This window comes from Colossoma macropomum, unplaced genomic scaffold (assembly GCF_904425465.1).
Source record: "Colossoma macropomum unplaced genomic scaffold, Colossoma_macropomum, whole genome shotgun sequence".
NCBI classification, from domain to species: Eukaryota; Metazoa; Chordata; class Actinopteri; order Characiformes; family Serrasalmidae; genus Colossoma; species Colossoma macropomum.
The window spans coordinates 16,850,996-16,877,768 of record NW_023494806.1 but is presented as its reverse complement, the minus strand read 5'-3'; the positions used below and the strand labels follow the sequence as shown (position 1 = coordinate 16,877,768).

Sequence of the window (26,773 nt, the reverse complement as noted above, 5' to 3'; positions counted from 1 at the left end):
TTAAATATTTATTTTAATAAGCAATTTGTTTTCCACTTTTATAGTGTGATGAATTCTGAGCATTACTTTTATTAGAAGGTCATTTTTGATACTTATGCCTGATCCCATTTCACCCCTCATCCCTAACACTTAGCCCTACCCTTCCGTTTTTGGGCATTAATTTAGGGGTGGAGTATTCCGATTTTTGTTGAGATAGAGGGGTAGGGCGACGTGTTGGGGCTACATGGCCTTCCAAATGGAGGGTTTTCAGAGGCACACTCCAAACAGAGTGTTATGAGAAAATGGGCAGGGTCGTAAGTATTTTATTGATTAAAAAATTACGATTGTATTGTCTTAGCTTAATGTCGTTTCAATGTATGATGGTCCATTTCTTCATAACAAGCATAAAAAATCACTAGTAGTATGCTGATGTCTCTGTAGCTAGCTAGCTAAATCCCCCCCCCTCAGTAGCTAGCTAAATTTCCACCTGAGATGCCAGAATGTAACTGCTGCACCATTTAAGATGGAATGGGAAAATTCTAATAAGAAGCTAGTGAATAGCTGACTTCAGCTTTCTATCACATTCTTTCATTCTTTCTATAAGAATTAATGTTGGCCGATAATAAGTAATCATCACATCCCCCTCTTTGGAGGCATATGATTCCCTAAATTTAACTAAAGACCAGCATCTATTTGAATTAAGAATTTTATTTGATTATGTTAACAAAAATATCAGAAGAGTCAATTTCCATTCCGGTAGTGGAATGGCCACTAGGAGGCCTGCAGAAAGAGGTTAAATGGTGCATGGTGCACAAATTTTACAAGTTTTTTTTGTATTTTCTACAAATAAAATTGTTTTATTTATTTATTTATTTATTTATTTATTTATTTATTTATGTGTGAGTTAAACATATTGGATAATATGTAAAACATTATAACAATACTTGGTGTTTTTTTTTTGTTTTTTTTTTTTATCTATGTTTAACCAACGAGTAGCAAACTAACAAAAGCAACACCAAAGAGAAAAGCCACAGTTCCCTCTCGAAATAAGAAATAACACAGTGGTATGAGAGCAAGAGGCTACACTCATGGAGGAGTATGAGCTATTCACTGTATATATGATATATATGATAAATACACTCATTGTTTGGAAACTGTTTAAATGTAAACATTCTGGTGAAGCTTACTTTGTCCACTCATAAAGCTATAAGATAATACACTGCTTTAGAGGCATATGTGAGCAAATGCCATTAATCACAGTTAACTACAAAATATGTGATTAATCACATTTTTTTTATTGTTAATTGTTTGATAGCCCTAAACATATCACCCTCATGCTTATCAACTTTGTTTTATTTTAGATCCCTGATAGCTTTTGATTCAGAACTTTTCCATCTCCATTTCCATCTATGTTTTGGTTAAACTTACATTAAACTTGACATGTTTAATATATTTACATTTCTGAGGAAGCACATAGTAAAAGTGTACAGATTCAGGTCTTTTCCCCTTAATATTCACAAACATCTACATACTAAGGCTCAATAGTCAGTAACTAAATGAAAGCAATACAGATCAATTGGTTTTAAGTCTGAGTAGTGAAGGTGGATCCGTGCATGTTAAAAGGTTAAATCAGAAGCCAGATGAGTATCTTTTGTCCTGTGACAATTAGTCTGCATTTAGAATTCCTTTACATTTAAATTAGTTAGTTCTATCTTGTACCTATTGCTTGTCTTGGCTTTAACCTCTCACTTGGCTTTAATCTCACTGTTTGACTATGACACACAGAATATATCAGCTTGAGAATTCCTACTTGTTTTGCTTTGGTCTAGCGGCTGGAAATTGTTAGCGTTCCTACCCTTTTCTTGAGACATTCCTGAGACAGCACAAATTTATGATACTGAATTGTAACAGTGAGTTATACGCAACACCTACCTGACCTAAAAGTTTAAGGTTCGGTGTTCACATAAAACAAGCTACAAGAGCAAAGACTCGCTTTTCTCAACGCCAAACTATGAATCATTACATGAAATTTGCAGTAATGGCTGGTTTTTGAAGAGAGCCTTGAAAGACAGCGTATGACTGTCATACATCTGAAAAAGCCTTTGTGTACAAGCCATTTAATTCAGAGGAAAATCCTGTTATTCTGACTTAAAGCAATTAAATGGCACTTAGCTGCAGGCCACAGTGTCTTTTAATTGGGCTGCGTAAAAAAATAACAAAGTGGCTTTTGTGTATGAACATTGGATAGAAACAGAGAGAACTGGAATGCGCTCCAAGTAAAACATTTATCTTACACTAAGACATCTGGGGAGATCTAATAGCAGTGGAAATATATGATGAAAAGTTCAGTCGAAGGCGAAATATCACTTTAGCTTTCAAGTAAACATAATAGAAAAGGCTTTAGTTCTATCCTTATAAGAACACTACACCCATATTATCAACTGTGCATGTTTTATCATCTGTGAATTAACCATGCTTAATGTCTGCTATCTAAAATGTCAGGGCCTTTTAAAAAAAAATTGATAGTGCATATTAATAATAAGGTGACGAGCTCCTATATTTGGGTAAGAAAACTCAAAGTTGAGCAACTCTTGAGCGAAGGCCAAAACAAATGTGTGATCTTATGTGGAGAAGGCGATAATGCAGACGTGTCCCATTGTTCCGCCTCTGAGATGATAACTAATCAACAATGTCTAATGCGCTCTGATCTTTATGTAATAGCTCATGAGGTATTAACCATCGTTTGATCTTTTCTCACTGTGCTGATATGGATTACCATAGACAACTTTCGTTTCATGCTACGGAGGAAATTGAGCCTAAACATCTGTATCAGTACAACATGAGTGAGCATCAGTGGCGCCTTGTAAAATTCCCAAGGACAAATTAAAGAGGAATCCCACTGACATTTCAAAATTTCTGCCAAATTGAATCATTGAGATGTGAACAAAGTTGTCCTGGGAAGTCATTTGGAGTGGTTTGGTGTGAAATGGGTGATTGTAGAGAAAATTACCAGCTTAGATTTCTGCACCATTTAGGGTGGAAAACACTACTTCATTAACAGGCTACAAGCAGTGCTCTGTCGGCGACCCCACCAGTCTGCAGTGATAGCAGAGGAGGGTAAAGATTAGCAAACTCGTTGCTCGGCTTTAGTTAAAGTTAGGGCAACATATGCCTTCAAAGAAGGGGGTGCCCTCCCCTAATTCTTCGGTGACATGAAGCTGAAATGAGCTATTCGACAGCTTTTTGTTTGAATTTTCCTGTTCCACCTTAAATGTTGCAGCAGTTACATTCTGGAGCTTCAGATGTTAGAACTGGTGCTCCATTTAGCTAGCTTGTTAGCTAATAGTACATTAGCATACTACTAGTCATTTTTATGCTTGTTATGAAGAAAAGGAGCATATTACATTTAAATGACATTAAACTAGGATAACACAATGGTTATTGTAATTTTTAACGGAGAAAATTCTCACATTTTTGGGTTTCTTCGGTTGCTTGCGCAGCCATTTTGCCAGTTTTTCTTTTTTTTTCTCATAACACTCTGTTTGGAGTGTGCCTCTAAAACATCTATTTAGAAGGCCATGTAGCCCCAACACTTCTCCCTACCCCTCTATCTCAATGAAGATCGGGACATCCTACCCCTGGGCGTGAATGTGCAGAATGGAGGAGTAAGGGCTAAGTGGTAGGGGCAAGGGGTAAAATGGGATTGGGCCTATGCATATTAGAGCACAGAGTTTCAGTTTGTCTACCAACATGGTGGCAGAGTGTTCTTAATGATGTATTTGAGTGCTTTGTAACTAATAGTGTCAGAAACCACATGAGCAAGTCTATCTGACATTACTTAACTCAGCAGTTTGTGCTGTGATTTAGGCATGCAGTTTGCACACTGCTAAGGGTGGATATAAGCTTCCATTACTTGTTAGCTACATTAACCTCATAGTTCCACTGAATGAGCACATGAATTGAGATCTTACACATCTCTTTTGTCTTGGTTTGAAAAAGGAATAACAATTCACTCTATCTACCAAACTCTTGGGAAATTTTTGGCATACTGTAAGTGTTTTCGGAAGTATCCCACACAGTTGCTATGCTATGAAGGACTAACTGGATGAATGAATTTGCTACAGCGCCTCCCTGAGGCAGACCAGTGCTGCATCTCTAGTTAGATAAGAATACCAAAAATCGAAGTTCACCAATTGTGGGTAAAACAGAATAAAGAATGATCAAATGTCATCATTAATTTATTTTCAGAAGCCTCCCAGAATTTTGATCTTGAGACACTCACAGGGTCCAGGGAGGGTAATTAGGAGGTTCCAGTCCACTCAGCGTTCACTGTATTTTGCACCTTGATTGTATGTCCTCATACTCCCCCACTACATTGTCCATAAGTGACAAATAAAATACCAAAATATAGCATAAACGTTTTTACTTTACTACTTCGTTATTGTCAATAAAATACTTTGACAAATTTACACCAACAAGGCAGTTTGTAGATCAATTTCTATCAGATTTTAGTGCTGGATTAGTGAAACATCCCTACATTGTAGGCTTAACATGTCACCATCATACCATCACATGCACTACCAACCTGCTCACATCCACTGTGCCCCTGAGGGCTGATGCTCTCTCAGAAATGAAATTCACTAACGCATGCTGTTCAGTACTGAACCTTAGCTAGGTATATTCTCTGCACAGCTGGGACTGTAACATCTGGGGCAGGGGTGCAGAAGGCCCAGGATAGAACGTGGAGGGGGTAGCAGAAGGGCACAGATGGTGATCAAAGAAGAGCACGACATAGGGCTGCTGGTGTGTTTTTGTATCTGCTGGGGTGGGCTCAACACAGAAAGCATTTTCATAACCGTATTCAGAAAGCCACTGGAAGTGCTTTTATAAAGTTCATTGTAAATGAGTTGCACACATGCATGAACTAAGGGGAAAATCTCACACTGGCAACATGTTCAGGGCATGTCATGTCTAAACTTAAATAACTTTACAACAATTTGAGATAACCACAACGTAGTTTATGACTTAGATAAAAGGATAGAGGATAAAATATACTCTCCAGCAGATCCAGTCAAAGCAAGGATTTAGCTTTAGAGACCTTCCTCACTGCGTTTCCAAACATGACTTCTGAAAGACTTCAACATAAGACGTCAGACTTTCTTCAAGATTCATGCATAAATGCTACAGACATACCAATTGACAGTGCTGAGAAACATGGTCAAAGATCTGTACACTTACAAAGTTGAGACTTCAAGTGACTTTTCATAAGTTCATAAAGTGCTTTAATGTTCAGATTATTAATTGAAGTCTAACCCTTGAATTAACCCTTGGTTTAACCCTTTTTGACAGTAACCATAAAATGTGATTTCTGCTTGTTTTTGACGTCTTTGTATATTTTTTCCCAATAATTTGGTAAAATATACGTAAATCAAAATGTGAATGATTCACAACTCTGGAAATGAGCTGAATTTTTGTAGGTGAGCAGCACATCAACATTTTTGAAGTATAAAAGTTTTTCTTGTGTTTAAATGACATTTCCTGTTGCTGTTGTGTATGATTTCGTGATGTGATTTTATCCCAGAATGACTGTCTTTGGGGAGAAATGGGAATTGTTTTCACTTGTTTACTGAAAACTGAGTTTGCACCAAATCAGATAACTTAAGATTATTTTATTTATTATTATTATTTTTTTTTCTGTTCAAACAAGATATGTCCAGGTGGTCACTCAGAATCAGGCCAGGCAAAAGAAATAACTCTAGCATTCTAAGGGTTAAAAGATGATGTAAAACATTCCTTCAAAAAAACAATCCTTCGAATGAAAGGCATCTGTGAAAAATAGTTAAAAATATATGGCAGATGTTTTGATGCTTGTTTGAATCTCTAGTCTAATTTGCCATCAGTGGAACAAAATGTTAATTAGGACAGACAACATCTTCTCTTGAGGACCTAAATAATCTTTTATAGAAGTATAACATTATTTTTTTCTTCCTGCCAGCTGGCATGGGTAGCTTCTAGCACCTTCTTGGCCCAATCCATATGCTGTGCTGTTGAAGGGCTGATTCTGGAGTGTAGCAGTGCGCTCATTCTTGCATTAATAGCTAATGATGGAGGAATGGCATGTACTGCTGCCCTCTCGCCTGACATCCCCTGGACTTTCTATAACTAACTGTTCTCCTTCTGGAAGGCAGAGCATAAATTACCCCGAGGCCAAGGACTGTGCAGTCGATCTATAGAGGAAAAAGGGACCGAATAAGGATACAATCACTGCTGATTCTCCATTCTTTTTCATTTTCTGCCCTCTGAACGATCCTCTTGTTCTTTCACATCTACTGAAGGCTCTAATTTTAGGCATTAGATGCTGTGCCAAGACACTTTTCCTGCAGCGATGTTTCAATGACTCCACAGCTGTAACATAAGCATTTATTGGGAACATATTCTTTTGAGCTGAATTACATTATTGGGCTTGATTTCTCAATCTTTCAATCAGATGGAAATTATACATTTAAACACCAAAAGAAGTACCACTATATAAAAGCAGCACATTATCTCTGTCCAAAAAAGAAATGAGTATCTCCATTTTTTTTTTCCATTCAAAGTAAATAAATAAATAAAATAAAAACATTTTTGCCCTCTCCTGTAAAATTACCATTTTGAAGACACTTGTTTTTTCTTTAGACATGAGATGTTGCTGTTGAAACAAAACCTCATTCTTTACTTACAATGAAAGTTAATGGAACAAGAAAAAAATTCACCAATTTTGGGCCATTTCCATCGGTCCATTCATTATAAAAGGTTGATGCAATGTAAAGAATAGCTTTTTTTCAAACTGTGTAAAAAAAAAAAAATGGCAAAATGACAAAAATAGAGATACAAGGTTTTGTTCTGACAATGATGATATTCATTTTGGAGGAACTTTACAAGGTGGCTGTAGAATCAACCAAAAATGTTTTCTTTTGCAAAGGCTGGAACTAATTGTGTGAAAAAAAAGGCACATACATAATGCTACATAAAATATGGTAATGTTTATGTTACAAGCTTAAAAAATATAGAAATAAAATATTGAATAAAATATTCAATATCTTTAATGTATTTTGTCTACAAAGGGGGGAAAAAAGTTTGTGTGAATCACCATTAGCCAGTGGTGGATGAAGTACAAAAATCATGTACTTGAGTTAAGTAGAAATACCCAAGGTAAAATATTACTCTAGTAAAACTATGTCCTCCCTTTAGACCTCCACTTGAGTAAAAGTACAAAAGTATTTGCCTTCCAATGGCCTTGAGTATCAAAAGTGAAAGTACTAAAAGTACATTATAACTCTAATGTCCTATTATCATTTTTGTAACAAGACCCTCACTTTATCAACTCATTTTAGGTGAAAATACTCCAGTGTCACTCTTGGTAAACCAATCTTTTAATAGAACGTCATTAATTAGTCTGTTACTGATGTCTATTAATACTATCATAAGCACAAAACACTGAAGGCAAACAATTTCCATTAGGTAGAACCAAGTGGCTATGAAAAGTTTCAGTTTAAGATTTATTTGCAACTTACAAGTTTACGTTTAATAAAAACTTGCTTTAAACACAGGTTCACCAATGAGTTTTCCTTTACTATATTGCATCTGTAGGTCTCTGTTCATAAACATAAACTAGCAAAAACAAATTTACTATAAAATGAAAGTGTTTGTATAAATTCAGAAAAAAGACACATGCCAGTCACAAGTGCATATGTGCTCATATTTCTATATTGTGGTCTATTTACATGAAGTTAGGTTAGAGTCCCAGTGTGTAGGTATGTCCAACAGGTCAAAACAAGCTCAAAACAAAGTGCACACTGTACCCTGATTGGTGTGCTGCTTCACGCTTCTTTTGTTTTGACATGTTACGTTTTTATGCACACAAGTCAAAAGGAATGACAGATTTTGCATAATGTAGTGGAGTGAAAAGTAAGATATTTCACTTTGAAATGTAGTAGAGTGAAAGTAAAAAGTCACCCAAAATGGAAATACTTCAGTAAAGTACAGATACACAAAAAAAACTGCTTAAGTACAGTAACAAATTACATTTACTTTATTGTCCACCATTGCCATTAGCTTAGTGCTAACATACTATTAGAATCCCATTTAGGTGCCAGCAGAAATGTTCATTATTGAGGGCTAACAGTTACAGCACACCAATGCTTATTTGTAACACTGGATTGTAACTAACCCTGTCATGGGTAGGCAGAACTTTAGCCTGGCTAGCTCTCAAAACGAGTTATTTACATGCTTCAAAACAAAAGTATTGCTGTCACCAAGAGGGTGAATCAAATAATATAGATGTAAATTCTGTTACATATAGAGTATAACTCAGTAATTGGAAAACACTTACAATGAAATGTTAATTTTGTGCTACTCTTCAGAGTGAATCTCAAGACATATCAGTCTGTTTGCTGTCAAAATGTACAGATGAGGTTGCTATGGGAATATGAGAAGATAGCCTGACGCATGTTCTACTTGAAACTGAACTTGAACTACATAAAAATATTACGTATTACGTACATAAAACCGATGTGTGCAGTCATAGGTATGTTTTTGATTGATGATTATTTTACTACAGCTTTAAACGTGGCTCAGAACCAGAAGCCTCTATATGAGCTTTATAATATTCACTTCATTAATTCAGTGTAAATAACACATGTGCATACAGTGATGAAGAAATAAAGCAATGTAGCCATCAGGAGTTACATATTACTGCCGGTCATCTTCTGAAGAGAGCAGTCTATGCCATTTAATGCAGTCTCTTCCAGGGCTTGTATTATGTGATAATGAGGTTGGTGAGCAATGCAGTGCACTTTAGCAGGTCAGTACTAGACCCTGACCCCTACTGGCCTGAACCAAATAAACAGAGTTCACAGCTTGTCAACAAAACAACTAAGTTTTACATGTAAAACAACAATTTCTGCAGTGCATCTGTTTCAAATAGTGTCTATTTTTTCTACCATATCAGCTTCCTCTGGAAATACATGGAGCACAGGAGGATGAAAAAGGTTTCAATTCTCATATGGTTCAAACACCAGAATGAAAGAGGCAGTATGGGGCAATAAGACTGAAATGGCCTTCAGAGAAGTTGACTTAAACATGAAAAATTCTGCTCTAGCGCCATGAGAAGTCAGAAGTGTCACCTCTATCCTCCTGTGATACACAGTCTGTGTAGAAATGGAACAATAGGGGTTGGGCAGATTGCTTTATGCCAGTTTACCTTGTTTCACGACTGACATACTCTGGAGGCGACAAGAAGATGGGCTGCTGTAATGTGTTCTGGTTTTATGAGCATCTCAACAGCAGTGTCACCAAAACACAGTGCCTGGAGCTGAAGAACCATTACCAAGATCTGGTCTAAACCATGTGGTAGAACTGCCTTAAGTAACAGTTCAACAAATCAAATTTACTCAGCCTTCTGCTTAGCCCACATGTAGTCAATCAGCCAAGACAATGTTTGGTAAAGTTTGCTTCTCCAGTTTAGCACCGGAGTTACAAGGCTGCAAACTACATCAACAACTAGTACAATGCTAAAAGGATGAATAAACCATCATACACTTCAAACCACATCAGGTTGTAATCTCAAATAAACTTGCCTATATGGTTTCTGACACTGTTATATTTTAACAGAATTCAGACTTTAACTGATTTTGGCTAAAGCACTGGGCAAAAGTCAGAGACCACCCTTCATTTATTTAACATATTAAAACATATTATAGATTATTATAGATAGAAAAATTACACAATAGTCAGTTAAGCATTTCAAGCGCCCAATCTCTGTCTTTCTTACAGCTTTCATTCTTTTCATGAAACTTGGTCAGTTTTTTTTTGAGAAATCTGGGATGTTTTTACATCCACATTTCAGTCTTAGAAATTGCATTTGCATTTTTGCTTCTCAAGATAAAAGTAATCTCAAACACATGTTGTATTGATTCCACACACCGCTCTCGTCTCCAGGCCTTTAAATTTATTGTTCTGTTTTAAAACATCAGGTTATAAAAAGATACAAATATGTACTTTTCCACTGGGAGAAACTTATAAGGTATACAATTGGGCCTTCAAACCATTGTTGTACCTTTTGATGGTACATTTACATTGTTTCTACCTTGATGAACGAAAAACGTGCCTGCACTGAACCTTTATTTCTAACTGTGTATGAATTATTTTGCACTAATTAAAACAAGTTGAGAGATTAAGTCAAAAGTGCACAATCAATACTACGCTTGTGTTTGTAAGAAGAAGAGAAGATAGAACAGAAGGTCTTGTTTTGTGGAGACTAAAACCATCTTTTAAATTTTTCCTATTTGTTTCATTTTTTGACATGGAATCAGAACAAAACAAAATAAAAGACAGATATTCAGATTTGAACTTGGCAGTACAGAATGTAACTCAAATGTAAATGTTTTCCATAATTTAACTAACCAGCCTTCCATAATTACACAATTAAATTTCAACAGCATAGCAGCAACAATAACTCTGAAAGCATTAGTCAAACTCGTGCCTTTAAGCCGAACATCATGAGAGAAGTAATATACAACCCAATCAAATCTAATCTCGACCACATGAGCTCTACACCTCCCACGAGTGGTCTCAGAAGGAGGGATGACACACTTGGGCACAGAGGGTTGATTCGCTGACGGCTAATCTCAGGGTGCCATCTTGTTTACTGCCTTTCAAGCATACTGTTGACCCTTCTCATCAAGAGGGAATAAGTCTTTATGGAGGCTAATTGACTTTTTGCCACTGACCTCGCCAAGCTTTAAACACCAATCAATTATAGCTGTGCATGACTGCACTCGTTATTGTGTACAATATCAGATAAAAACTCTCGGGGCATGGGCAAGTGGCCTTGGGGGAATTCCGATAGAAGCCTTCATTTCATTTGTCAGCTCAGGGGTTTTATGGGGGTACTGTTAAGGACACACCAGTTGAGTTGACTCTGAGCCGAAGGCAAAAATGAGATTTCTTTCAACCCCCTCTTGGCCTCTCTAACCTGATAAAGAAAAGCTGTGGAAAAGGCTTGAAAGTGATCGCTTACTCAGCTCCGCCAGGGCTACAATCTTTTATAAAATGGGTGAAAATTGTAATTTTTTAACCAGGTTCAAACTGTTTTATTTCTGCTTTGTAATTTTTGAAATCACTGTTTTTTCTTATAGCTTCTCTATTTTGCATTATAGAGTTATTTAGCATTGTTCTTCTACTTAGTTCTGTTCTATGAATCCTAACATTTAGCATACATTTCTTTACATCTATGTTAAATACATTTCAAATATAGCTACATAAAGAATAAAAAAGGCTTAATGGCCAAAATGTTAACAAATTATCTGGTGAAAATATCAGGGTGCAGCAGAATGCTTACATGATGGCAAACAAGATATTCCATTGTTTTAACGAATTGTTTCAACTGACCACAACAGTAAGTGGAAAGTTCCATCACAAATAAACTGGATGTGGATTTTTTAGGAAAGATGGGCTCTGAATGGTAGTGGTTGATGTTCAGGCATATTCATTTAAATATATCAACTCCTGAACTTCTACAAACACATACTATTAGAAACATTAGCATGTGTTCAAAACACTTCAAAACTCTTTTAGGAGAAAATAGTGGCTAAAATCATCACCCCATATATGGGCAGGAATGCCAGTAAGACTGTCACAATGTGGACCATTGCCAATCTTGCTATGAGGTGTGGATAGAGTGTCCACCTGTTCAGGATTTCCCTAGATTGCCCAGGTTTTTGGTTCCCTAGCCCAGGAATCCAAGCATTTTCATACATTAATATTGCTAATGAAGTTTAAACTGCTTCTTTTTATTCAGTCACTATTTGTATACAAAGAAGGGGTTTGATTAGTTCAGACTTCCTTCAACATAAACTGACATCTATCTACCTTATACTGCATCATCCACTGATCTTAGTAAAAAAATCAAGCCATTGATTGAGTGTCCAGGACTTGGATAGCTCTGAGGTGGTAACACGAGATGTGAAACGACAGCTTTTTAATGTCAACATGTAAATACAGCATTAATATTAATGTTAAGATTATAACCAGAGTTAGTTATTTTTAGGCTTTAGGTCTAACAAGGAGTTAAAAGTTTTACACACCAAAAACTTTTTTTTTAATTTTTATGTGACCATTTTCCAGATTCTGTCTGTCTCTTAAAATACAAACAAGCTTTTTTCATTACAGTGCCTTTAACCTTTTAAGGACGTCCCAAAAAAGTGGCCATTTATACAGTATTTCTACTCTTTTTCACTAATAACACGCTTTCTGAACGCTGTTGTGTTTATTTTGATATTTAAGTATGTGATGTAATAAAGCTGAAAATAGAGTTTTGCTGAGTTTCACAAACTACCTTTTTGAACAAGACAACACTTAAATAGGAATGTAAGTTACACAATCTTGCTTTATTGTTTCTTTGATTAAACAAACTGAAACTCTTATGGATCTGAACTGCACTCTGAAGCAGGTTGAATGCTTGTTTAAGAAAATCCAACGGAAAAGGAAGCATCCTGTGTTTTATACAGTGATAGAAAACATGGTAGTTCATGTATAGAGGATATAGAAGGCAGGCACATGGTGTACCACCTCTGACAACAGATTTAAACAAACAGCTCTCTTATTTGTTTATTCATTTATTTATTCATTCATTCATTCATTCATTCATTCATTCTGGTACCAATCTCATTGACTTTATGTAAATGATCTCTGTTCTGATTGGCTGCACTGTATTGTGTCAGTTCATAAAGCATCCAGACTGAAATGTTACTTGTAGCTACACCATAAATGGGTGGAGCTAAACTGCAGTAGGCTGAATAGTGAATATATGTAAATGTATCACTTTTGTAACATCACAAAATATTGGCTGTTTTTGTAACTTTGTTTATGTATTTGGAAATAAACATATTTACATACTACATCAAACTTTTATTTCAAAACCTTGTGGAAAACTAATTTTTATGAAACCGACCCATTAAACTCTTGTGAAAAAGAAAAAAAAGGCATACTTAAGCATAGCCACAGTATGCAGGATGTATAAAGAGCATACTAAACATATTTTTTTTTGTGTGTGTGTGTATTTTACAGAAATTATCTGTATTGTTAAGTATTTATTTACTTTACAGTGTACTTTAGCAAAAAATTTATTTTTGAAGTGTTTTATATTACTACTACTACTAAAGTATTCAATACATTTAATTCAAATGAGTATTAGTACATGTGAGCACACACGTGTGTGTGTACTTTATTTATTTATTTATATATATATATATATATATGTATAAAATGAAAATCAACATAAAGTTACCTGAAATTACAGTGCAATAAAAGTTAGCTATTTATTTATATATATATATGTATAAAATGAAAATCAACATAAAGTTACCTGAAATTACAGTGCAATAAAAGTTAGCTTTTAAGATGGCCATGGTCATTCATTGTGTTAAAGGAAAGCACAATTAGTCTATAGCTTAGTATAAACATGGATATCTTTAATCCTATGCTCAAAGCCCTGTGCTATTGATCAGCTTTCTTCACAAGACTTTTGCCTTCTTTCTGGTAATACTGAGCACTGAGAATGCATGAGGCTAACATGGAAAGCGCACATGCATAATCTTGATGGGTCAGCTGTGCTTGCAGGGCCGAAACGATACGGAGCATGAAAAAACGCTGACGGTCTGATATTTTTACAAAAAGCCACAGAGCAAATTGGCCTGTTCCAGCTCCTCTTCGCTCACATGGTCTGGCACTGACTCACCAGCATGCCATGGAGATGCCTTATGCCCTCTGAATTCTTCATGTCTTCTTGGTAAATCTTGCCTACAGACATACAACTGATGGAGAAAACAACTCTGAATAGAGTTGACAGCCAATTTAAATTTAACCTCTGTATGCAGGTTGCCACTATTACTACTACAACTACTGAATATTAAGAGTGATTTTCTAAGGCAATAAAAGGACCAAGAACATTAATGCATGTCTGAAATCGCACTGTGGTTCTTTTGAGAGCTTAAGTTGTGAGTGTGAAGCACTGGGGGAGCCGATGGGGGAATTTTTTATCACCTTCCCACTGTTTGAGAAGGCTCTCTCTTTGACATTTCATATTTTTCTCTAAAGATTTGCACTGTGCTGGGCTTGCCAAGGCCCTGGCCCGGCTCCAATCATCCAAAACCGTCAATACCCCTTCATCTCCCTCCACACACACACACACACACACACACACACTGGCTGCCTCCATGCTAGGCAGAGGCCCGAATCCAAAAGATCATCTTTGGAGGCAAAATTAACTTCTGCAAAGACAGCGGCCCGCCTGACAAATGGCTTTCGAAATGAGCCATTTATTGGAAGTGTAAAATTTGGTGAATATCCAGTGCAGGGAGTTATGTTTCATACAAGTCTTCTGTTATGTACTATTTCTGTCTTCAAGGGCCAAAACTGAATCCTGTGGATTCCTAAGGATAAGCAGCCTGTCTTAATGCAATCCATACTGGTCACAGTCCAGCAACTACACACTGCCTGTCAATAGTTTGTAGCTTTCCAAACTTCTTTTAATACCAGTGATAATGTTATATTAATTTAGGGTTTACAATAACTTCATATGTTAAAGACTAACCAGTTAAATTTAGATCACGTTAGTAAATATTTGTGACAATATAACATACAGTGACAGTGCTACATTGGAAATCATGCAAAACTTTACAGATTTCATCTGCTTATTGTGATATAAGCATTGATAAGCACTTGAGCATCACCTTTTAGCTGTAGTTGAAATAGTAGCCATAAAATCCTATTTCTGCCTGTTTTGGAGGAGGTTCTACAGTTTTTGCACTATGCATTTTTTCTTCAATAACACTGAGTGTGTTTACATGCATTTAAAAATCTGATAACCATTGAAAACCAGATTCCATCTGTTCAACACATTGTCATGCACCTGGGTATTTAGATAATGGGAAAACTCTGGGTCTACATGGATCAGGTAGTAATCGGATTTCTGCTTTGCAACCAACCAATAAACGCACAGAAGATGTAAACGTAATGTAAAATTTCGTCAGGCATGTAGTTGGTTTTAGCGTCGCTCCAAAAGTATTTTGCTGTCATCTTGCGGGTTCTGTGTTAAACGCTGTTGCTGTTTTTGCACATGAACTGACTGAGAAAAACAAAAGAAATAGGAGTAAGAGATGGGCTAAAAACCAATCCAGCTCTCTTTATCAGATTTCTTAATCATATTTCTAGGCCTTAATATCTAAGAATCTAAGAAATTGGAGTTTTGTAAATTATCAGAATGCTGTTTACACTCAAGTCCTCAGATAACTGAGAAATCTGATTATGATCAGATTATTAATTGCATGTAAACACACTCACTAATATTGACGGAATATATATTAATGGAAATGTATATGATTTATAAAACTAGAAGCAGACTTGATTTTCATCTTGGTACGTGAGCAAGCAAGTCAGTATTTCTAAAAGGTGTGTGTTTTAACCTTAAAACCTCTTAATTGTTTTTATTTAGCCAGCTGTACAAGATTGTTTGATTTGAAGAAAGCTGTAGTTGTGCTGTCTGCTTTATCTTGGCATGGCTGTCTTTGTGGAGAGGTGTTAAATGTTTTCGCAGTAGTGGGTTCTCATCCCTTCCCTTTCACCCATCACTGCTCACTAGCAGCTCAGCACAGAACCATAAAATCTCACACACAGAGGAGAAATATTTAATTTGATTACAGTGACTAAAAAATGTCCTGCAGAAAGAGGTTAAACCACATTGGAGCTAAAGGAGATTCAACATATGGTTTACTAGTTTGGAAACGGGAACTGTGAAATCACTATTTATGCAAAACCAACTCATCATATCAAGCACTGTAAAGAAATTTTGTAAATTTATGGCAGAAATTCTGCAATAGTCTACTGCATTTCTCAAATACATAATAAAGTGCGCTCTTGAAGATGCATGTCTAGCATCTTGCCAAAGTGGTTAAAATGTTGGATTTTACAGTAATTATCTGCAATTAGCTGTTAATTGCAAAGCACACTGGGAAAGTGATTCATTTACGCAGTCTTAAGTAGCCTCTCTGAAGACTGTTGCAATGGGTGTCGAAGTCTCCCAGCACACCTTGTGGTTTTGTTTATTCTAATAGTTACCTCTTTATTTCCTTATCTGCTTTATTTCTACAGTTAATTTCACATCTTTTTGTTTTATTCTTTTAACATGTTATTCTTACCCCAAATAAAGTTTGCATTTTACATACATTTGACATTTTGTTATTTCAACCATGATCATGTTTTGTGCTTCAGTTATTTAGCTCATGGTGTAACGTTCCTTTAAATCTCTGGGTTACTGCCAGCTTTGAAATCTTAAAAGCTGGCATAGATGTGTATAGCTACTGTAATGTCTGGTTTAAAGAGCGCTTGCTAATCGGTCAAATGCTGTTGGCTTTTAAAAGCTATAAATGGCTGAAATTTATCAGCCTATAAAGTTAAATACAGTACATTCAGTAGCAGGTATACACAGTAGACTATTGTATGTTGTCATTACAGCATTATTCCGTATATAGGAATGACTGTAATATCCCTATAAAAAATTAAAGTAAATGGCTCTGAACTCTGCTGCCAGTTGTTTACTGTAAAATATACAGATTTCTTTGCCACAAATGTAAACTTTGATCTGAGGTCCTACTGCTTCAGGACAATTCAGCCATGCATCTCTCTGTTTTTCTCTCTCTATGTATGTTGAGTTTTATCTTAGTGGTTTGTATTTGTTTGCATTTGTAATTTTTTGCCTCAATTAAGACTTTGCACATGAGTTTATGTGAATGTTTTGACCTGTTGGGATTAGTTTTTCGCTACTTTTATCTATTTATTAATTATGGTTTCTTTTTTATGTAGTAATAATAATGCTGAGAAACACTTCCAGTTCTTCTCTTTATACCTTTTGAGCAATATCACTCCATATATCTTTTTCATATATTTTTAATTGTCTTGTTGTAGTAAATGACAAAACACCAGTCCATTAGTAAACAGCTGTTTTATGTCGACAAACCCTGTCAGAGTATTTCTTACTTAACTGAAAAGTAACAGCTAGAAAATTTAAATTGGAAAAAGAAGGCATGGTGTCTCCAAACCTTTGACAGCCAGCATATGTGAGTTGGAGGCATACTTGTCTGGAAGTGCTTCTTTCTCAAATAATGAAAACTTCACGACAGGCTTTGGTCTTAGATTTGACAAAAACAGTCTCAAGCATTCCCAGCAGTGCTCCCCACATCGGTGGCCCACCGCCGCAAACCGCAGTTCCATTCTTATCACAGAGGAAAAGAGAAGGCATCACACGCAGAGCCCAGAAAGGCTCAAAAACAACAGTGCTGGGCTGGGGGACTGGTGGGAGGTCTCGGTCTGGCCTCAAACGGTTGGCAAGCGCCACTGGAACGGACGTGTGGAGCTCACTGGAGAGTCATAAACAAGATTTCCAGCAAGCCGTTCAGAAATATCTGACCGGACTCTTATCTGAATGCAAGTCAGAGAGAGCAAGGAAGGAGTCCACAGGCCTGTCCAGGTGCACTGAGGCTTGAGATAAGAGAAGCTGGCATTAGGGGGCAGGAGAGTGGGAACTCTACAGCCTTTTAGGTAAATAGTGTTTGGCATGGAAGGGTCATTCACTTCAGGCTACCTGCTCGACTGTAGATGCCAAACCCTGTTAGGCGTTTTTCGAATGTTTGCCCGAATGTTCTGAAGGAGAAAAAACTTTTATCTTTGAAAGTCTGATGAACAAACTTTGACTGGATTCAAAGGCTCAAACTCCAATGTCTTTCAAGGTGGAACCTTGACGTATAGGTTCAGTCTCTGGTCATGCGGCTAATGCTGTAGCTATTCCATTGCTACAAACTCTGAACCCTTCAAGATCACTCCTCTTTCTCACTGTCTTAGCTTTTTACATTTTTCATTAATTATTTACGTCTTTTGTGCAGAGGTGAAAATGGTTCATTCCGTCTTTTTGTTTATTCTTCTTATTGTCTGAATGCTGTCAGAAAGTAGTAGAGCATTGGCATCACAACCTCTAGAGTGTAGTTACAAAGTTATTCAGAGTGATTTAAGGTGAAATGCTCAGACTCAAAATTGTTCAGTGTGGTGGTGATAGGAACCAGGGGTCTGAATAGCTACCTCTTAGAAAGCAACATGAAATGGCTAGGAATATGCTGATAGACTTTGTTTTACAATAGTTTTGTGATAATGTTTTGGCCTAATTTTATTTTTATATCCATTTTTTTTTTTTTCAGATTGAACACTATTTTACCATTATCAATACTACTTTTGAAAACTCAACAGTTACGTGTAGGTTCACTGGTGTATTTGTATTGTAGGCATCAAAACCCTTGGTTCCTATCAGTGCACCATTTCACATCAAACCTCTCTCAATGAGATGTTAACATCTCAACAATTTAATTTTGCAGAAATTAAAAAAAAAAAAATCTGTAATTTCCTTTCAACCCTAAGGAACCGAACTTCTTGCTGATAACTGATTCAGAGAATTGGGTAATGTCCCTTTAAACTCATTTAAATCTGCCATCAGATGTGTATAACTACTGTAATGTCTAGTTTAAAGCATGCTTGCTAGAATATATATATATATATAGTAAACTATCACATGTAGTGTTCTAAATTTGACCATTATCAGCACTACTTATAAAAACTCAGATGTTTTGTGTAGGTTCAGTGGTATATTTGTTCTAGGCATCACAACCCCTGTTCCTATCAATGCACATCAATTTCACATCAAATCATTTGTTAACATCTCAGCAATTTAATTATGTAGAATTTTTTTTTTTAACTCTGTTATTCCCTTTTAACCCCAAGGAACAGAGTGTCTTTACGATACCTCATTATGATAATTGGGTAATGTTCCTCAATTTAAACTCACTTAAATCTGCCATCAGAGGAGTTATGGCAGATGCAGATCCATGTTGGCCAGAATAAGAAGAGCTTTCTGAGTGCTGCAGTGTTTCCTGTCACTGTATAAAAGATGCACAAGGCTTCTTTTATTGTTGGTGATTTTTTTCTGAGTGTGCAATCTCAATTAGACCACAATAGATTGGTAAAAGCTTATTTTTGATTTGTTTAAACAGAGTAGCAATACAGTGCAACTGATGTCAGACAATTTATATTCAAATTTTTAGCTTTGTTAGATCACGTTCTTTACAACAACAGCGTTGAAAAATAAAGTGGTTACTGGAGAAGATCAGATTGAACAGCAAAAATAGGTAGATTTCTGAACGAGCCCTGAAGGATTAAAGACCTTCTCTTAAAGTGTAGTGTAGCAGTAATAAAGTGTATTGTTATTCTACAGCAAAGGTACGATGGGTGTAAGCTTACCTTATCTTTCTTCTGTTTTTCGTCCTGATATATGTGCCATCTTTCTCCATCATTGCTGAAGGCGACCTTGTAGGAGCCCACAAATTGCACATGGCCAAAATCCTTTGCCCCCTGGGTAATGACGCCTGTAATTTTGGTTGGCATGAGCATGTCCACCTGAGAGAAAGAGAGTGAACAACAAAGTGAGAGAGAGATAATAAGGCTGGCTGTATGAAGTGGGAATGATTGCTTCATTCTCTCAACACAGTCAGCACACTTAGCTCTAATTCTCCACAAGGGCTTATAAAAACCCTGTAAATTCATTTATGGGAGTGGGGGGGGGGTTGAAGTGTGGGAGGGGGGGTCCTTGCTTCAATTATTCACAGCATATTGAACAACAGGGCTTAGGCGCTTTTTGGGCTCAGCAGAAATGAAACAGCTAGCCACAGCAGCTTCTCATGCAGAGGCCTAGCATTTTAGTTAATTTTTAATGTTTTCATTTGCTCCGCATGCTTTATTAGCATGTCGCGGGGTTGTTAACAGGGCATGTTGGAGTTTATTTGAGGACGCCGTCTTCACCAAAATGTTATGCAAGTTCAGTTACATGTGGTTTGAAATGAAAGATGATACTAGTTTAACTGTAGATATGGTGTGACAGCAAAGCAGAGCTCAAAAACTGAGCAGAAACAATATTTTTACATTTCCATTCTTGCATTCCAACCCAAACATAATGTTCCTAACCTTGTTAGAACAAAATTAAAAATGGCCGTTCTACTCCTTTTACATAGTGTTTATGAAGGCTTGTTAGATTTACATATTAGGTGTGGAAGGTTAGTAGAACCAGTGGTTGTGTTTGTACTGATAATGACATGTTGACACATATAGGCTATAGAATTTTGTGAATCAGTAAGGGTGCCTTTCCATTGCACATGGTGCTAGAACCTTTCCAGAAGACTGGAATGGTTCTAGGTATATTAGTTTATGGTTCAGTGGTACTTGCTCAAGATATTGATATGTATCAACAAGATTTAATGGTACTCAAGCTTGTTCTCATCTGTCTTTGGTAACACTGAAGCAGCTGAAGCCTACAGTAATTAACAGCCTACAGTAATTACTCTTCCAGTTGAGGATAAAGCCACCAAGCACTATTACATCATCAGTAAGTGCACCAGAACGTACGCTAGAATGGTACGTTTGTGTCGATTGCTACTTTTAGAACTTTATTTACTTTGCTAATGTGACATAAGGTAGTTAAAAAGAAATTAATGCTAATTTCCTTAGCATTTATACTAGCCTCCACAGAATTGCCAATATTTTCCCACTCAACAGAGACAAATATGAGCTTTGTTTGATTTAGCGCATGATTTTGTGTGATTTGTAGGCATTTGTGTAAGTTTACAGAATGCAACAAAGCACACTATATTATTTTGTGTTAGCATAACTAGTGTTAAGCTAAGGTAACTAGCAAGCGAGATATCTAATACATCAGTTCACACAGTCAAGAGAAAAAAATGAAGCTTTGCTCTTTCCTACATGATTCTGTCTATGTGAATATAAGACTTTCAGTTAATAACATGTATGATGCTTTCACAGGTCCAGTACAACACAAATGCTTATCACTTGTGAACATGTCCACTACTGAGGAGGCTGTTCAGTTCAGTCATCACTCAAAAGAGTTCAGTAACACTGAGATTTATAAGCAGCACACCACATTGATTTATCGGTCTACTCAGGCTTTAGCAGAGCTCAGTAACAGTGAGATTAATAACTGATCATCACATTGATTTATCAGTCTAATCAGGCTTTAGCAGATCATTTATCTGCCCTTTGTTCTTCTTTAGAGTTTTTACATGCTGTGCACTGATTTAAAATAGTGAATAAACAAGCATCAAGATTACTTGTGTGTGTGATAACTGCATGTTCTGGATACCGCTTTTACAAAAAGTTGGACTGAAAGACACACACTTCATTTCTGTATTTTGAATATGCATTCTCAATACTTGTATTCCATTACATCCCCACCTTGGCTATTTGTTAAATTGTGGATAAGATGATATGAACAAAAGTTTTGTTTTCATTCCTCAAACCAATCAGAAGCTTGGCTTGAATAAGCATGTATATAGAAATCCTACCAAATTCTGAACCTAAAACTGAGATTCAAAGCAAGAAATTCAAAAGAACAAAGGTTACCCTGCTGACGATAAAGACCAGACACAGTTCAAGCAGAATTGACAAATTAAAGCATGCACAGAATCCCATTCATCCTTTTGAGCCAGGTTCGCAATAGCCTGGCTTTCAGTCATGCCACAGCAGCAAATGAAAAGGGCATGCAAGCTGAAGAAGACTCAGCGAATATTTACAAAGAAATCAACACAAAGCGATGTATCTGTCATGCAGTAAATGTTGAGATTGTGGCATAGTTTACAGTGCTCTGCATATATCTGTGCAGAAATGGAAAAGTAAAGGTCATACAGCTCATTTGCATGCATAAGGCTGGGGCGGTACGATGATGAACCTAGGCAATGGATGCATGAGGTGGAGTTAATGCACTGAAAATAAGATGTGGGGCCCTACAATAGCAGAATGTAAAGATGAAACAATCAGAGCAGTGCATTTGTTTTGTTCTACCACTGTATTGGTATCACAGGACAGGATAAAGATAACTGCACCATTTTTACTGTTTCTTTGTTTTCATAGAATAAGGGGAAAAAAATGATCAACTTAAAGGAGCTTTATTCTTTTCTTATTTCTTTGCTTATTCTACACTGGTTTTGTATTTTGTAGACTGTTCTTTTCTAACATTTGTGTGGGTTTACTTATCAAAAAAAAAAAAAAAACTTTATTCATTTTTAGATGACCATTTTCTGACCTCTCGTTATCTTTTAGAATTCAACAGGCAACTATTCCTTTCTATTAGTACTGATATGTGTAAATGACCTCTGACCTGACTGGCTGCCTTGCCTTGTATTGTGTCACATACACAGAGCAAAAAGCATATTTACAGATATCCTTATCATTTGGAAAAGTACAGGACAATATTGACCACAACATCCTTGAAAAAAATATTTAGTTGATTTTCTAAGTGAAAATAGCTATATATCATTTAAGCATAATTCTCAATGTCTGAATTTTTCTGTTGGATTTTACATATTGAGAGAAAAAAAAAGAACACAAAACACTTCTGCCCTGTTGTGCTCTAGCTGCCCTCTGCAGAGTCTAGCAGAAAGACCAGGAAAGTCTCTGAAAGGTCCAGCTCACTCTGCCTGTTGTGTAGGCTCCACAGCTGCGGCAGAGAAACTGCACGTTGACCACAGATCAATGCTGCTGCTAAAACGAAACAAAGCGCCGCACATTCCACGCCGACTCCAGAAATATGTCAATAGGGATTAGGCATTACAACACAGCCCCGCTGGACCTTCACCACGCACTGCCCCTGCTCACTGCCGTCTGTGACACTTCTAAACTAATTGCGCTAGTTGTGGCAGTAAACAAAGTGGGCTGCTGGTGAATGGCCATGCCAGAGCCCGGCTGTGAGTGCTTGATTACACACACAAAGCTAATCTCGCTCTGCCCAATGAGTCATGGCGGCGGCCAAAAAACAACGGCCGGGCCTTGAAGCTGGCCCTGTAATTGCTGTCACAGGTAGCTGTCAAAAAAAAAAAAAGAAAACAAAAAAAGAGTCCGTTCTGCGCTCTGTACCTTATGCACCCCATGCTTTGAGGGCTGCAACCGAATTAAGGTGAAAATAAGCTGGCTAGTCTGTGAGGTGCCTTCAGCGTTGCTGAAAACTACCTCCCTGTGTATTTAACCCTGCTGCACATGCTTTAAAGTCTGGGTAGGCCTAGCTTGGGATGCTTGTGGTGGGTCTCAAAAAATAAATAAATAAAAAAGAAAAATACAATCAATTGAGGCTTGCTTAAAAAAAATAAAGGAATACATATTTATAAACGAGTGAATGGAAAAGGCTCCACAGGGCCCAGCCAGCTGTAACAGACCACACCTCCCACAATCCTTTGCCATCTCTCATTCCTTCATCTATTGCCCCCATGGGGGGCAGAGTTTGGGTAGTTCAGTCTCCACTAGCCCTAGTGGTCAAATGGTAAAAATCCTGCATGGACCATTTCTCTATAGGCTTTATTTCAAAATCACCCTCATTTTCTGACAAAACACATTTTAAGCAATAGTTATTCTCTATTACTTGCATTATTATACCATTTCTTTTCCTGGTGATTGTTTCTTTTCTTGGACACAAAGTCAGGTGCACATTCAATTACATGCAGTAAATCAGCTTGGAGTGTGTGTGTGTGTGTGTGTGTGTGTGTGTGTATGTATAATAAATCTTAAAGGTGCAGTAACAAAAATAGCCTGTTTAATTCTAAGGTATTTTAACTCCTTAACTCACAGGCATGATATTATTATTAATAAGTACGTAATATAAATAAGTACATACTATTATTTATTATTCAGTAACTGCAGGGACTTCAGTGCAAACTGGTTGAGCTAGCCCTGGCCATTTAAGGGGTTAATAGAGGTAGAAAATGGTCATTGAATTATTACTGTTATTGTTACATAAAACCACACAAACATTACAAGTGGAATTAAGGGGAAAAAATAATATGCAAGAAAAAAGTAGGACATGGACTCTTTCAGGCTACATAAAAAGCATTTCCTTTAAATCTCACAAAAACAGCACTAAGATGGTTAGCAATGTGGTTACTCCTCACTTACTGCAATTTAGTATTTTCATTGAATTCAGAGTGTGAAATGTCTACTCTAAACCACTGCAGTCTGGTGCTGTTTCTTTTTTTATAATGTGAGCTGTGTCTGATAGACAGTATAGCCTGCACGAATGTGTTTGTGGAAGCCAGTGGAAGCTCAGCCTATAGAACCCCAGTGAAGCTGGGCTTTAATGCGAGTTAATGGCAGATTCAAATTCATGCAGTTTCAGAGGAACAAAAATCAATGCTTATTGGACAACAGGCTTTTATAATGTCATTTTGACTCTGGCCCGGATGCCTTGCTTCTCGGGGAGTCAACAGTATAGGAAATTCTGTTTGCATATAAACATTGTCAACGATTATTGGACTGTAGGCTTTGTACTTTTTGTCCCACCTGGATTCACTGTTTTGTTCCACCTGGAAGCTTGTGTACTGTGTGTGAGGGTTGGAGGCTGGATCTCACTACAAACTGCCAATACTGACATCCAAACCTAAAATAGTCTACCATTTTATATGTGTACCGTAGTGCAGGGGAGTCATTCGAAAACTAGCATTAGCATTTCTGGCCAACACTTGCAGGCTTTTCTTGTCTTTTTGTGTGAGTAAATTGTGAACATAGTTTCATGAGTTTGGTGAATTTCTGTTGTTTACTAAGTTAACTGTTAACGGTAAAGCATTTAGTAGCGAGTGTGAGTGTGTAGTTTAGCAGCTATACAGTTGTCATATACAGAAGTCTGGGCACCTTCTGGTCAAATGACATGTTTTTTTTGATTTTCTGAGTGAAAATAAGTAAACACATCCTCTACAAAGAAGACACTTACATGTTAAAGTACTGTTACTGTTTATTTGCTGAATTTAATGTATTGGGGGGAAAACTAAAACACAAAATATAGCCTATGTAAAAGTTATGGCATATTTTATATTTTATATATCTTTTTTCCAATATGTTAAACTCAGGAAATAAATAGAAACTGTGCACTACAATTTAAAAAGCGACATATTTAAGTTTATCCCCTGTAGAGGATGTGTGCACTTATTTCACATCAATAAAACATGGAATTTGACTGGGGGTCAAATGCCATATTTAAGTTTGTTCCCCATAGAGGATGTGTTCACTTACTTTCACATGAACAAAACATGGGATTTGACTGGGGGTCATGAGACCCCAAGGGACAGGCCAGACACTGCTAATGTTGTTGAATTTATTTCAGAGGATCAATCATATAATAGAGTTTTGAATGAAAAAAAAGCCTATTGATGGCAGATAAATGTATAAGCTACTTCCTATATGTTAATCATGTGCACCTCACATGTTTCAAATGATTAGATTTTATGATATGTAAATTTACATTGTATTATTGACTATAAAATAACATCAACCTGACAGGCAATTCCATGTTTTTGAATGATAGCTTGAGTACTTCCATTAGATTATTGCCACCTGTGCACTTAAAGCATCAAAAAAGCACTTTTATTGCTTAAGCGTAAGCCTAGATTAACAGCTTCGTTGCCAGGACCACCAATTTGAGTTGCTTTCAGCCAGTCAGCATTGTCCAGCGGTCCATTCTCTGCATTTTAAGCACAATCAGTCACATAAATTTGGACTTACTGGCTCAAATTTTGATTATAGATGAAAGCCCCCATGAAGCAAAAGTGATAAGGCCTAGATCATATACTCTGGTGGGGGTACATGTGCCACTGAGCAAATCTTATTGAAATGAATAGATGCTAATGCTAATGACTCTCTTTAGGTCCTTATATTACCTTCATGATCATCCCTCCATCTAGGTGTGTGATCTTTGCTTTAAGTTTTCCTCTGGCACCAAAATTTGAGCCAAACATTCGTAAGGCTGACATGACAGACCATGCGTTAACAACACTGATTGCCTATGTTTCTTTATTTCCACCAGCGAAAAAAGCCACTGCCGCCTCATGGAAATTAATTTGGGGTAATTAAGAAGATTTACCTATTCACCATTGCCAGACAAATCCAACAGAAGCTTAGAGAAATGGCTCAGGCCTGTGTGAGGCCTCAGTCATTGTTTAGATGAGTAGAAGAGAAAAGGCTGCATCTTCTCATTGACATGAGAGCCAATGCACAGCTGCAGCATGAGAGCCTAAAGTGGTACTTAAGACAGGAATGGCAGGAGCACCTAGCAGACTGGTTTGAAAGAAATCAAATTAAAGAGGCTCCACACAGCCGTGCTGCTGGGCTTGGGGGCGTTCCTGAAGCTAGCATAATTTAATTGTGTGCACTGAAGGTTCATTTAATTTGCAGTGCCTGGCATTCTGACCCAATTCTGGTCTCCAGAAGTCCACATGTGGGTGATGATGTGTGCACTACATGCCAATGAATAGGAATGACTTTGCAGATGCAAAATTGCATAGAAGTCTTATGTTCTGCAGCCCAACCAAGATTCGAAGTCATTCTGCAATAAACTAAATCTAAGTGCTTGTTAATATCAATTAGGCACTAGGGCTGTTCTCGCTACACGTTGGCTAATCAGTCAAAGCGATCTTTGTCATCTAAGATGTATTCACTGCGTCTTCTCATCTGGCTGGAGAAAGCCCCATATGCTGCAGAAAGGCCATATGGTGTTGAGCATATTAAATATGCTGAAATGAGGAAGCTGTTTTATTTACAAGAACAATTAGCATGCTCTAGCCGTCCACTATATTAGAAACACCTACCACCTGTTTCAGTACGGGTTTAAACATGC

General features: G+C 36.9%; 1 protein-coding gene across 5 annotated transcripts in view; it reads right to left on the bottom strand.

Moving 5' to 3' along the window:
* Positions 1-26,773, bottom strand: part of edil3a (EGF-like repeats and discoidin I-like domains 3a) — a 253,694-nt gene that overhangs the window by 8,282 nt on the left and 218,639 nt on the right. For all 5 annotated transcript variants that reach the window (XM_036598750.1, XM_036598752.1, XM_036598751.1 and 2 more), the window contains one exon: positions 19,357-19,512. In XM_036598750.1, coding sequence (XP_036454643.1) covers positions 19,357-19,512 — 156 coding nt within the window. The remainder of the gene's footprint in view (positions 1-19,356; positions 19,513-26,773) is intronic.